The 13,137-nt window shown below is 43.6% G+C and overlaps 2 protein-coding genes across 2 annotated transcripts in view; both read right to left on the bottom strand.

The window, feature by feature from the left end:
- TRAP1 (TNF receptor-associated protein 1) overlaps positions 1-12,532 on the bottom strand; it is a 45,068-nt gene extending 32,536 nt beyond the window's left edge. Inside the window, exon 1 of the mRNA XM_006897476.1 lies at positions 12,445-12,532. Coding sequence (XP_006897538.1) covers positions 12,445-12,532 — 88 coding nt within the window. The remainder of the gene's footprint in view (positions 1-12,444) is intronic.
- A 128-nt stretch (positions 12,533-12,660) lies between these two features.
- The window catches only part of CREBBP (CREB binding protein), a 164,566-nt gene continuing 164,089 nt past the window's right edge, over positions 12,661-13,137 (bottom strand). The window contains 1 exon segment of the mRNA XM_006903586.1: positions 12,661-12,808. Within this exon segment, the coding sequence (XP_006903648.1) occupies positions 12,661-12,808 (148 nt within the window).

The raw sequence follows: 13,137 nt of genomic DNA, 5'->3' as shown, positions 1-13,137 counted from the left end.
CACAAGGGCAACCTGGCTGATTGTATAGTTTGGCTCTGCTGCATCTTTAAGTTTCTTTTGCACTGAGTTATCCTTTGGTGATAAGAGGTGTGTTGAAGTCTCCTACCAATATTCTTTCTTCAATACTGCTAACCGTTGTTTTATGTGTTTTGCAGGTCTATCATTTGGTGCGTATATATTGACTAAGGTTATGTCTTTCTGACCTTTTGTATTTTTAATTAGTATATAATACCCTTCCTTATCTTTCATGGTATTTTTCATTCTGAAGTCTCTTTTAACAGAGATTAGTATTGCCACTCCTGCTTTTTTTGTGGTTTATATATACCATTTGCTTGGCATATTTTTTCCCCAGCCTTGAATCTGTCTCTTCTTTTTTAAGATGTGTTTCTTGTAGGCACAATAAGGATGGGTTCTGTTTTTTAATCCATTCTGCTACTCTTTTTTTCTTGATTGGCACATTTAGTTCATTCACATTAATTGTGATTATTGTCAGGCCATGTTTTACTCTTGCCATTTTGCTGTGTTTTTCTGTTGTTTCTGGTTACTATGGTCCATCTACTATCTTTTGACTTCTGTCTGAAGGACTTCACTTAAAATTTATTGTAGTTTTGGTCTTGTTTTCACAAATTCCTTAAGTTCCTTCTTTTCTGCAAAAGATCTACTTTCTCCTTATATTTGATGGAGAGCTTTGCTTGGTATAGGATTTTGTCTGGCAATTGTTTTTTCCCCAAATTTCTGTATATGCCATTCCACTGTCTTCTAACGCATATGGTTTCTGCTGAGAAATCAGAACTTAATCTATTTCCTCTTTGTAGGTGAGTCTTGTTTTTCTCGCAATGCTTTTAGTATTCTATCCTTATGTTCACTATGCTTCTTGAATGTAGGTTTCCTCATTCTTCAAAATACCTGGGAAGTTTTCTTCTAGTACTTCCATAATTTTCTTAGTGACTTCCCTGTCATTCCCATGTTCTGGAATTCCATAGGTATATTGTTCCTTTTGATGTCATCCCACATGATTCTAATGTTTTCTTCATTTTCTTTATATGTCATCTCTGATTTTCATCTATGTTTTCAGGAAGGCTCCTGTCTTCCAGCTCACTGACTCTCTGTTCCAGCTCTTCAGTTTTACTTTTTTTGTCCTAACAGTGTGTGGGACACTTCTGCCATTTTGGTCTTAGTACTCTGGATTCCATTTTCATGCTTTTCTCTTATTTCCAGTACTGTGTTGGCTGTACCCTCTCTACCTTGTGATGATTTTTTTTAAGTTCTTGTGCCTCTTTTTTTTGTGTGCCTCTTTATCTATACTATCAATTCTTCCATTTTTTGCATTTTCTTCCATAGCTATGTGTTTTCTGGAATGCTGTCTCTGAGGTATTTGCTCTCTTTCATTGTTTCCTCTATCATCTGCATCTTCTTCTGTTGCTGTTCAAATAACTCCACATCAACATATTTCTTCTGGTTCTATTTAGGGTATTCACTGGGTGTGTCTTTTTAGGAGAATGTTTGATTTTGGTTTTTTATGATACCTGAGGGAGACTGTTGCTTTCTTGACATTAGGTGAGTCTTTTCTTAGTAGATACTAGGTTGTTGTAACTATATATTATGACCCAGGGTATAGCAATGTTTTGTGAAGGACATGTATATTTGTGCTCCCCTCTTGGGAACTAGAGTCAACCAAGTGTGGGATGACTGTTGCCCTCTTAAAACCATGCCTCCACCCAGCCTAATCTGCTTGAATTTAAGAAATCCCAATGATGTAGCTAGATAGCAGTGGTGGCAGCTGAGTGGTCTCCAGGGGGCAAAGGTGGCAGTCTAGTGCCCTGGACAGAACTGTAGTCTAAAACTGCAGCCCCTCAACCTGGCAGGCAGTAGTTCTGTCACTGGCCATAATGTGGGTGTACCTGTACTTGGTTGAAGCATTTAGCAGATGATAGGGAAATCGTGGCTGGAAGATGCTCTGGGACCACCCATTTCACACAGGCCTTGGTGTTTTGCAGCAGAGTGAAAGTAAGGTCCCCCAGGAGTGGGTCTCACAAAAGGAGCTGATCGTCTCCTTCCTATTTGTCTTTATGACCTTCTGCTTTTTTCATGGATGATATCATTGATGTGATTCTAGAACTCATGTGGTCTTTGATCATTAGTGTTCAATGCATCAAATCTATACTTGAGATGGTTTTGATATTCAGGCAAGATAGACTCAAAGTCCTATTTTGGTTCTTGAGGGCTTGTTTTCATTTTAACTTCAATTTGAACTTAATAAGATGCTAAGGCTCATCATAACACCAGGGCAGGGATGAGGCAGTAGGAGAAAGAAGGACAGGGCCTTGTGGCAATACTTCTCACACAGGTGTGCTACTCAGGTGAGATCTAGTATAGAATCCAGTGGTTGCTGGCTCTGGTTCATAACACCCCTTGTGTGTTGGAGAAGAACCGTGCCCAAATAGGTTTTCAGAAGCACATTACCAAGTTTTATCCCAACCCTCCTATTAGTAGCTAACTCATTTATACCATCTAGGACTTCCTGAATAGAAGGCTAAACCCACTGCTGTCAAGCTGATTCTGACTCGTATAAGTCCTCCATGGAGTCTCCAAGTCTGTAAGCTTTACAGGAGGAGGCTATCCATCCATCGTTGGCTTTTGGGCAGCTGGAGCATGTAGTAAGAGAGCCAATGGAAAAGAGGAAGACTCTCAACAAGATGGACTACAACAATGGGCTCAAGAGCAGTGAAAACTGTGAGGACAGCAAAGGATTGGGTAGGCTACATTCTGTCACATGTGAATAGCACCTAACAATAGCAAACCAAATTTTTTTGTCGTAGGGTACCATACTAAGTCTCATAGTGACCCTATGAACAACAGACCTAAACCCTGTCCTATCCTGTGCCACCCTCATAATCTCTGACACACTTGAGCCCACTACTGCGGATGTCAGTGTCAGTCCACCTGGCTGAGGGTCTTCCTGTCCGTCGGTGACCCTTCACCTTTCCAAGCCTGATGTCCTTCTTCAAAGAATAGCCTCTCCTAGCTGGATTTAGAAGAGGTCGTGGTACTAGGGATATTATAGCTAATGTTAGATGAATCTTGGCAGAAAGCAGAGAGTACCAGAAGAATGTCTATCTGTGCTTTATTGACTATGCAAAGGCTTTTGACTGTGTGGATCACAATAAGCTATGGCTGACTCTGAGAGGAATGGGAATCCCAGAACATTTGATTGTGCTAATGCGAAACCTATACTTGGACCAAGAGGCAGTCATCAGAACAGAGCAGGCAGACACTACATGGTTCAAAATCAAGAAGGGGGTCTGTCAGGGATGTAGTTTGTCTCCATACCTTTTCAATCTGTATGCTGAATAGATCCTCCGAGATGCTGGGCTGTACGAGGAGGAATACGGCATCAGGATTGGTGGAAGAGTCGTCAACAACCTGCGTGGATGGCACAACCCTGCTTGCTGAAACTGAGGAGGGCCTGAAGTGCTTGCTGCAGAGGGTCAAGGACTGCAGTCTTCAATATGGATTGAAGCCCAACATCAAGAAAACAAAGCTTCTCACCACTGGGCCAACTGGCAGCATCCATAAGGATGGTGAAGAGATTGAGATAGTTAACAGTTGTAGTTTACTTGGTTCCACAGTCAACACTCTTGGTAACAGCAGCCAGGAAATCAGGAGACAAATTGCATCGGGAAAGTCAGATGTGCGGGACCTCTCAAGAGTACTGAAGAGCAACGATGTCAGGCTGGAGACTAAGGTGCACCTGATCCAGGCTATAGTCTTTGCAATTATGTGCTATGCATCAGGGAGTTGGACAGTGAATAGGGACGATAGAAAGAGAATTGATGCCTTTGAGCTGTGGTGCTGGAGAAGAGTGTTGAATATATCATGGACTGCTAGGAGAACAAACAGGTTTGTCTTGGAGAGTGTGAAGCCAGAGTGCTCCTTGGAGTCAAGGATTCTGAAGCTTCACCTGGCATACTTTGGGCATGTTGCAAGGAGGGACTGGTCCCTGGAGAGGGACATCATGTTTGGGAGAGTGGAGGGATGGTGCAGGAGAGGAAGACCCTTGATGAGATAGATCGATTCTGTGAGTGGAGTGGTGGGAATGGTGTTTGAGATGGTGAGGTTGGCACAGGACAGAACGGCGTTTAGGGCTCTTGTACATAGGGTCGCTATGAGTCGCAAGCGACTCGATGGCACATAACAACAACAACAAGCAACATGCCCATGCTCAAAGTATATGAGACAAAAGCTTCACCATCTTTGTCTCCAAGGATTACTCTGGCCACACCTTCTCCAAGAAGCATCTGTTTGTTCTTTTAATAGTCTATGGGATATTCAGTACTCTTCTTAAATTGTCTAACTTTCCCCTAAAACTTGAATCTTCCCTATGTTGTGGCTCAACAACAGATATGCCCATAAAGTGAACATTAATACCAGTGAGGTACTCTCTCCTTAGAATAATCAAGCACATAAACCATTCCATCAGGGAGAAGGCAGGGAGGAGGAGGCAGAAGAATAGAAACATGAGTAGCTGGTTAGAGTTGAGAAGAGTGCAGTTATACTGAAAGGACTGTAACTAATATCACAGGACACAATGTGTAGGAGAGTTGAGCAGAAAATCAATTTACTCTGTGAACTTTAAATCACAATAAGAGGAAAATAAATTTTTTTTCCTATAATTATATTTTATTAATTTTCATAAACATTTACAGAGATTTTGGGCTTCCACTCATTCATTGTTGCACTAGGAAAATAAAATTTTTAAATATTTCATTTTTCTTTTCCTTTCTTGCTTACAGCTTAACAGAAATAAACATATTCTGAGAATGATAGAGCTTTGGAAAGAAAGAGCAATAATGGCTGCACAACACAGTAACCATGATCTGTCACTGAACATAAGTTACCATGAGCACTTATTGCTGTTCCTGGCAAATCTGTAACTGAAAGAAATTAAGAGGAATGCCCAAAGGTAAGGTGAGGGTTTTTAAAAGGTAACATACCAATTTCTGCATTTCTACCTGAATTTATAAGCAACACTAAGTGTCTAGTCTTTACCTCTACTCAGAATATCCTAAGAATCATCAACCACAATTCAGAAAAGACTTACCTTCCCAGGAGTCTTAGTACTTCACTCTCCAGGTCTAGCTCTATCTTTCACTTTAACCACACCAGTTACACACAGATCAGGTTGTGATCACAAATTTAAGCAAAGTCTTTGCTAGGCTGGGTACTGAAGTTCCTGTGCCCCATATCCTAAGCAAGCACCCTAGCACACAGCCCCTCTACAACAACACCTGCACTCCATTCAGAAACAATGAGATGCCACAGCATAAACTGGCTATAATCTGGCTCCCTGAAAAAGTTGAGGGCCAACTCTTGCCTTTAAAGTACAGTTACCTGGGAGCTCTGGTGGTCTCATGGCAAGAAGCTACACTGCAATACCAGAGGTAGGCAGTTCAAATCCACCAGATGCTCTGCTGGAGAAGGAAGGGCAATTTCCTCCTGTACCAGTCAGATCTGATTTGACGGTACACACAAAAAATAATAAAGCAGTTACTAGGGGATTGAGATAAAGGTACGGTGTCAGGCAAGGAGTTCTGGGCACAGAGGTTATGCATCAGGCTGTCAACTGAAAGGTTGGCACTGAGGCTCCATCAGCTGCTTCAGCACAGAAAGGTGAGCAGTCACCTCCTATAAATATTATAGCCTCTCATGCCCAGAGCTGACTTGACAGCAGTGGATTTTTTATTTTAGGGCCCTGAGGGAGGGAAGACTGAGTCGCACCTAGAAGAACAGGACTACAGGACACCAGGATACAGATGGAAGTTCGAATCGGGAGAAGGAAGCCTGAGACTGAGGGTTAACAGCCCCCAGGCTGTGGACAGTCTGTGCAGAAACCCACTGCCGGTCTGGTGAAAAGGTTCTTCTCAGGTCCTCTTACAAGCACTGATACCCAGGTGGCATTTGGTTCCCTTGGCCATCCCCTGCCAGCCTTTTGGCTCCCCTGGACTCAGTCGTTGCCACCCACTCTCAACAGACCTCTGGTCTGTCCCTCACACTCTCGTCCCATGAGCTCACATGCTCAGTGCAGGTCCCTCCACTCTGCACCTTTAAGACTACAGGTTTCACTCCCAGTGACCTCAGTGGTTCCTCCCTGGGTTTCCAAGTTGTTGTTGTTGTAGTTGTTATGTGCCGTTGAGTAACTTGCAACTCACAGCGACCCTATGTACATACAACAGCCCTAAACTCTGCTCTGTCCTGTGCCAATTGCACTGTCTCTGATACACCCATCCCGATTACGCCAGTCACTGAATCAACCCACCTCATAAAGCACCTACCCCTCCTGCGCTGTCCCTCCACACTCCCAAGCATAATGTCCCTCTCCAAGGACCGGTCTCTCCTTACAACATGTCCAAGGAATGAGGAATGTTACACGAAGCCTCAGAATCCTTGCCTCCAAGGAGCCACCCAGTTTAACCCTCTCCAGGATGAATCTGTTTTCCTAGCAGTCCACGGTACCCTCAACACTCTTCTCTAGAACCACAGCTCAAAGACATTAATTCTCCTTCTATCCTCCTAGTCATTATCCAATTCTCTGATGCATAAAAAGTGACTGCAAAGACCATGGCCTGTATCAGACGCACCTTAGTCTCCAGAGAGACACCATTGCTCTTCAGAACTTTGGAAAGGTCCCTAACAGCAGACTTTCCCACTGTAATACATCTTTTAATTTCCTAGCTACTAGTACCAAGAGTGCTGACTGTGGAGCCAAGCAAACTAAAGTTGTGAACAATCTCAATCTCTTCACCATCCATCCTGACCCTACCAAATGGTCCAGTGGTGAGAATCTTTGTCTTCTTGACATTGAGCTTCAATCCATACTGAAGGCTGCAGTCCTTGACCCTCTGCAGCAAGTGCTTCAGGTCCTCCTCAGTTTCAGCAAGCAGGGTTGTGTCATCTGCATAACGCAGACTGTTGACAGATCTTCCACCAATCCTAACACCACATTTCCAAGTACTTCGTCTTTTCCATTCACTTTGTCAGGACGGCACCTGTTCTCCACCACCCTAACATCCAAAATCTGTCTGCTGATTGTCCCCAGGCCTGCTGCCCCATGCCCTCACATGTACGCTGCACATCTCGCCCTCCCTCTTCCTCTACCACAAAGCCCAGTATGATACTATTGTAACGTCAATATCAAGTTAATGACCCAGGGTTCCCAAAGTGGTCACCTTAAAACATGCTCACTTGGGGAGCTCTGGTGGCCTAGTGGCAAGAAGTTCCACTGCAATCCCAGAGGTACACGGTTCGAATCCACCAGGTGCTCTGCCAGAGAAGGAGGAGCAATATCCTCCTGTACCAGTCAGATCTGATTTGACGGTACACGCACACTAAATAATAAAAATTTAAAAAAATAAACAAAAAACCATGCACTGGGACCACTCAACAGTGTGCAACCCTGGAAACAGTCACTGATACATCACATCAAAAGGAGCTGGTTTTCCACCCAGGGGAGTTTGCTTTAACTCCTTCCTGACTCATCCCACTGGAATAAAAACAGCAGGACTCACTAACATAGTCATCTCACCCGACTTCTGTCTGCTCTCATTCAGCCAACAGCTGAATCTTATCTGATCTTATCCTTTTACAAAGGAACAAGCTGCATTCCTGCACAGTGGCTTTCTGTCAGAAACCATCCCACCTTGAGAAAACCCAGCAGCCACGTGAGACTGAAGAAGCAGAGGCAAAGGGCTCTCGAAGGAGCATGCTGCACTGCTAATCAAAAGACTGGCAGTTCAAACCCACCAGCTGCTCCTTGGGAGACAGATAATTCCCCCCTGAGAAGATTTACATTTTCAGAAACCTGATGGTGGGTTGTCATGAGTGGGAACACTGGGTGGCATTGGAGTTTTGTTTGCTGTTGATTTTTTAGCTATTTGGTGTCTGTTTGAAGAGTTCTCAGTATCCTGATATGCCTATATTTAGCATTTAGCATAGGCAAAAGACTAATTTCTCATTTCTATAAAAAGCTGTTACAAATCAGTAAGAAAAAGGCCAATGATCCAGTAGGAAAGAACATGTAAAGGATACAATAATAGTTCACAGAGCAGGAAATACAGTTCTTAAAACACTTGAAAAGACACTCAACTTGACATTTTTTTAAATTTTTAAAAAACATAATTACTCGATGATATGCCTATAGAATAGTTGAACTAAAAATACTAAGAAAGAGACAGACAGACATATACAGACCTGACTGATATGATACATGAACTGTCCAGTCATGTATTTATGTATATAGGGGTGGGTTTGCAAGTGCCTGTATGTGCTCTAATGGAACAGTTAACACTTACGTGTGAAATGAGAGAAACAGATGTATACAGACCTGACTGCTTTGATGTGTGGACTGAATAATTTTTATGTCTGTTCATGTATTTATGTATGTAGGGGGCTGTGTGTGTGTGTGTGTGTGTAGTGGTAACAACTTAGATGCAAAATGAAGGGTCTGTTGTTCAAACCCACCAGCCGCTCTATGGGAGAGAGATGAGGCAATCTGCTAGTATCAAGATTGACCTACAGGACTGCTACAAGGAATCGACACAACAGTAGTGGCTTTGGCTGTGGGTATGATTTCATAACACTGACTTTCTATACGGCTCATTTAAAGCTGTTGTTCTGGGCTAGTTTGTCACATTTCTTCTATTAATATTTTGCTAATGTAAAATTTGGGCATGTTTCAAGGAGGGACCAGTCACTGGGGAGGGGCATCATGCTTGGGAGGGACAGAGTAAGAGAGAAAGAACCTAGATGGGATGGATTGATCAGTCGTTCTGCAAGCTATCTGCCTGTTGCTGCCTGTTTTCGTATGCTCTCATTTCAGAACTTACCCACAGCTGACCCTCCAGCAGGTTTTCAGAAGCTGTAAATCACACAGGAGAATACCCCTCCTTTTCTATGAAGCAGCTGGTGGATTCAAACTGTCTTTGGGATCATAATGCAACTTCTTTACTACTAGGTCACAAGAGCACTAGAATTGTTAGCAGAACATACTATGAACTGCTGACAGGAGCCACAAAAGTAAGGCAAATTATAAAAACACATTCAGTCTTTGCTTTAAAAAAAACCCAACTCTTTATCGGTTTGTTTCATAATGACAACTTAAGCTGGCATGGATAAGGTACACCTTACTCTCTTAACTGACATCACCACTCTTTAGTAATTTGGAGAGGTCCCTGACAGCAGACTCTCCCAATTTAACATTTCTTTCAATCTCGTCTGCTGTTACCATGCATGTTGAATGCATACCAAGTAAAATTAAATCAATTGTAAACAAGCTCAATCTTTTTTCAGTCTATCATGACATTGCCTATTGGTCCAGTGGTGAGGATTTTTGTTTCCCTGATGTTAAGAAATCCCTATTAAAGGCTGTGTTTCACATCATCTTCACTTTCTGTAAGTAAAGTTGTGTCATGTGCATAGCACAGACTGTTGGTAAGTCCTTCTCCAATCCTGATGCCATATTCTTCTTTGATGATTTGCTCAACATAGATTGAATAGGTATGGAGAAAAGAAAAAACCTGATGCACATCTTACCTTTTTTTAAAATTAACCTTTCCTGCTTTTAAATCATACAGTGTTCCCTTGTTCTGTTCGGATAACAGATTCTTGGTCTCTGGTCCCTGAACAGCTTTTCTATAAGCAAAATAAATGTTGTGGGATTCCCATTCTTCTCAATATTATTCATAATTTGTTATGAGCCATACAATCAATAACTCTGCATAGTAAAAACAGAAGTAAACATCTTACTAGTATTCTCTGCTTTCAATCAAGATCCATATGCATCTACAATCCTTTTTTTTTTTTTTTAAATTTTGTGTACGTGTACCGTCAAATCAGATCTGACTGGTACAGGAGGATATTGCGCCTCCTTCTCCGGCAGAGCATCTGGAGGATTTGAACCGTGTTCCTCTGGGATTGCAGTGCAGTTTCTTGCCACTAGGCCACCAGAGCTCCCCTAGCATCTACAATCCTTAATGGCACAGCCTCTTCTGAATTCAGTTCCCTGTCAATGTGCTGTTCCAGACGTTTTAAAATAATCTTCAGCAAAATTTTACTTGCATATGACATTAGTGATAGTGTTTAATAATTTCCACATCCTGCTGGATGACCTATTTTGGGAATGAAAACAAATATGGATCTCTTCCAGATTCTTGGTCAGATAGCTGTCTTCCAAATTTTTTGGCACGTCCAGGATTGCATCTGTTTGTTGAACCATATCAAGTAGTATTTTATCAATTCCTGAGGCCTCATTTTTTGCCAATCTCTTCCACTGCCTTTTCCCCCCCTTTCTTTTTCTTGTTGTGTACCATCAAATCGGATCCAACTGGAATAGGAGGAGATTGTCTTTCCTTCTCCAGTGGAGGATCTGGTGGATTCGAACTGCATGCCCTCAGGGTTGCAGTGAAGTTTTTTGCCACTAGGCCACCAGAGCTCCCTCCTTTCCTTCTTGATTATGTGCTACTCCCTCAATCAATTCTTTTTGGTACATTCTGTGTATTCCTTTCATCTTCATTTGATGCTTTCAAGGTTTTTGAATCCTCCAGTATTACAATTTGAAGGCCAAATTTATTTTTCCCCCTTCTTTTAGCTTGAGAAATGTTGAATGTGTTCGTCTATTTTGGTTTTCTAATTCTAGGGTTTTGTATATTTCATTACAAATATTTTGCATTGTCTTCTCAAGCTGCCCTGTGACACTGTCTGTTCACCTCTTTTACATTAGCATTTCTTCCTTTTAATTACAGTATAACTTCCAGAGTCTCTTCTGATATCTATTTTGGTCATTTCTTTCTCCTCTGCCTCTGTAATGACCTTTTACTTTAAAAAAAAATCTTTATTACTATTTTTATTATTTTATGTGTGTGTACCATCAGATCGGATCTGACTGGTACAGGAGGAGATTGTCCCTCTTTCTCCAGCAGAGCATTTGGTGGATTCAAAGCGTGTACCTCTGGGATTGCAATGCAGCTTCTTGCCACTAGGCCACCTGAACTCCCTGACCTTTTACTTTTTCATGGATGATATCCTTGATGTCATCCCACTAATCATCTGGTTTTGAACATTAGTGTTCAATACATTAAAACCATTCTAGGGATAGATGAGTTACACGTGTATAGATGTATGTTGCTTATGGTTTTGAACTTTTAAAAAGATATTTGCAATTAATAAGTCATTCATTGTACAAAATCCTATAATTTGAGCTTCATCTCATTTCGTCGTTTTCAAGGGCCAGTCCTCCTCCTTTGTTCCCAAACTTTGCATTCCAGGCACCAACTAATATTAATGCATCTTCGTTACATGTTCTTCATGTTCAAACTACAAAAGTTGCTTGGTGGTGGGAAAGCAGGGTCCATTCTCCCCTCTCCTCCTCTCACATCTACCAATTCTAAGTCCTGAGTATGAGAGGTCAATTACCCAGCGTCCAGCAGCCCCAGGAGGTTCAATGTTCAGTCTCTAAATCCCAAAGGCACTCGCTGTGCCAAAAGGTATGCAGTTCGAATCCACCAGATGCTCCACGGGGAAAAGATGGACTATCTCCTCCCAAGTGATTTTCTGCCTCTGAAAACCCACTGGAGGGCCAGCTATGTATGCGTCAGTGCGTACTTGGGGGTGCATAACCACAACACGCTACCCAAGAAACTGATGAGGGAGCTCTGGTGGCGTAGTGGCAAAAAGCTGCACTGTAATCCCAGAAGTAAGTGGTTCGAATCCATGAGATGCTCTGCTGGAAAAGGAGGGGTAATCCCCTCCTGTACCAGTGAGATACGATTTCATGGTGCACACATAAAAAAAAAAAAATTGTAAAATAAAGAAATAAAAGAGACTCTGATGTGGCAGTGGATTAAAGCTGGGTTACTAACGGAAAGGTCAGCAGTTCGACTGCATCAGTGGAAGATGAAAAGTTGGCCCCACTCTGCTCTGCGGGGTAACTGGGAGTCAAAATCAACTGACAGTGTTGGTTTCGGGTTTGTTTAAACCAGGACAACCGGCAAACCATTTGTGAAAGCATACTCAGCACTCCCTAAGCGTTCACTCTGTGCTCGCACGTGGACCGCGGCTCTGTCCACACGACCTGCTCTGAAGGCTCAAGCCCGCAGTTCCTCTGGAAGCCTTCTCTAAGCAGAGGGGCAAGGGTAGAAAAAAGCTATGCAGCTGGGAAGCACCTCCGAGGAGGGACACGAGAGCCAGTGCAAGGCTGCAGCCAGCAGAGTATATCAGCGCATGCAGCGCGCTAAGCCCAAGCGACTACCTCTGCCTTTTTGCATCTGCTTTTTGCACAAATCCCCTTATTGGTTATCTCGTCCCGTTCATCGAGGTCCGGCCACAGATCTCCCCACGGAACGCGAGGAGATGCTGCCCGTCACAGCCCACAATCCGGCGCCGCCCCCTCACCTCTTGGGCCGGCCACCAAAGCTGACACCCGCAGAGGAGCCCGGAGGTAGTGGCCCCAACGAAACAGCGACTGCAGCGCCCGCGCCATGTCCAACCTCCCACACGCCACTCGCAGCCGCACTCCAAGAGGGGGCCTTCCCCGGGTGTGGTGTAGTGACGTCACGCGCGCGCCGGGCTGCCCCGCCGGACGCCTGAATGGGCAGTGGCTTTAGGGCCTTAGGGTGGGACCTCCGTGACCTTGTGAAGGACAACGGGCCCTGCACTCGGACCTGGGACGGATGGCCTGAGGACCCTGGGCCTCAGTTTCTCCATCCCTAACACAGGGCGGATCATGGTCCATCGGGGCAGCCAGTTAAAGGCGGCGCTGGGTAGGAAGCACCAAGTGTCCCATCATTTTTGCAATCCTGCTCCCACCCACCCCACCCAGTCTCTAGAAATCTTGAAGCCGGTCACTCCAAAGCAAGGCACAACACTAAAAGCTAGGAAAAGAGGACTTCCAGTTTTGTATGACTAACTTCCCCGCCTGCAAACCAGGCTTACCCACGATTCAATTCTGTTGCCCCACGCACTCCCACTAAGCAGATACTACTTTAAGTGCAGATTCCTTGGCACCTACTTGGGCCAGGGTGGGCCCAAAAGCTCGTCTTAGACATTTTCTTTCTAGGATGCTTCAGCTCAAGTCTCTTAACAGAT

Source organism: Elephantulus edwardii, unplaced genomic scaffold (genome assembly GCF_000299155.1).
Source record: "Elephantulus edwardii isolate Elephantulus edwardi_28Jun2011 unplaced genomic scaffold, EleEdw1.0 scaffold00209, whole genome shotgun sequence".
NCBI classification, from domain to species: Eukaryota; Metazoa; Chordata; class Mammalia; order Macroscelidea; family Macroscelididae; genus Elephantulus; species Elephantulus edwardii.
Note: the sequence above shows the minus strand (reverse complement) of the source record. Positions and strands in the feature narration are given on the sequence as shown.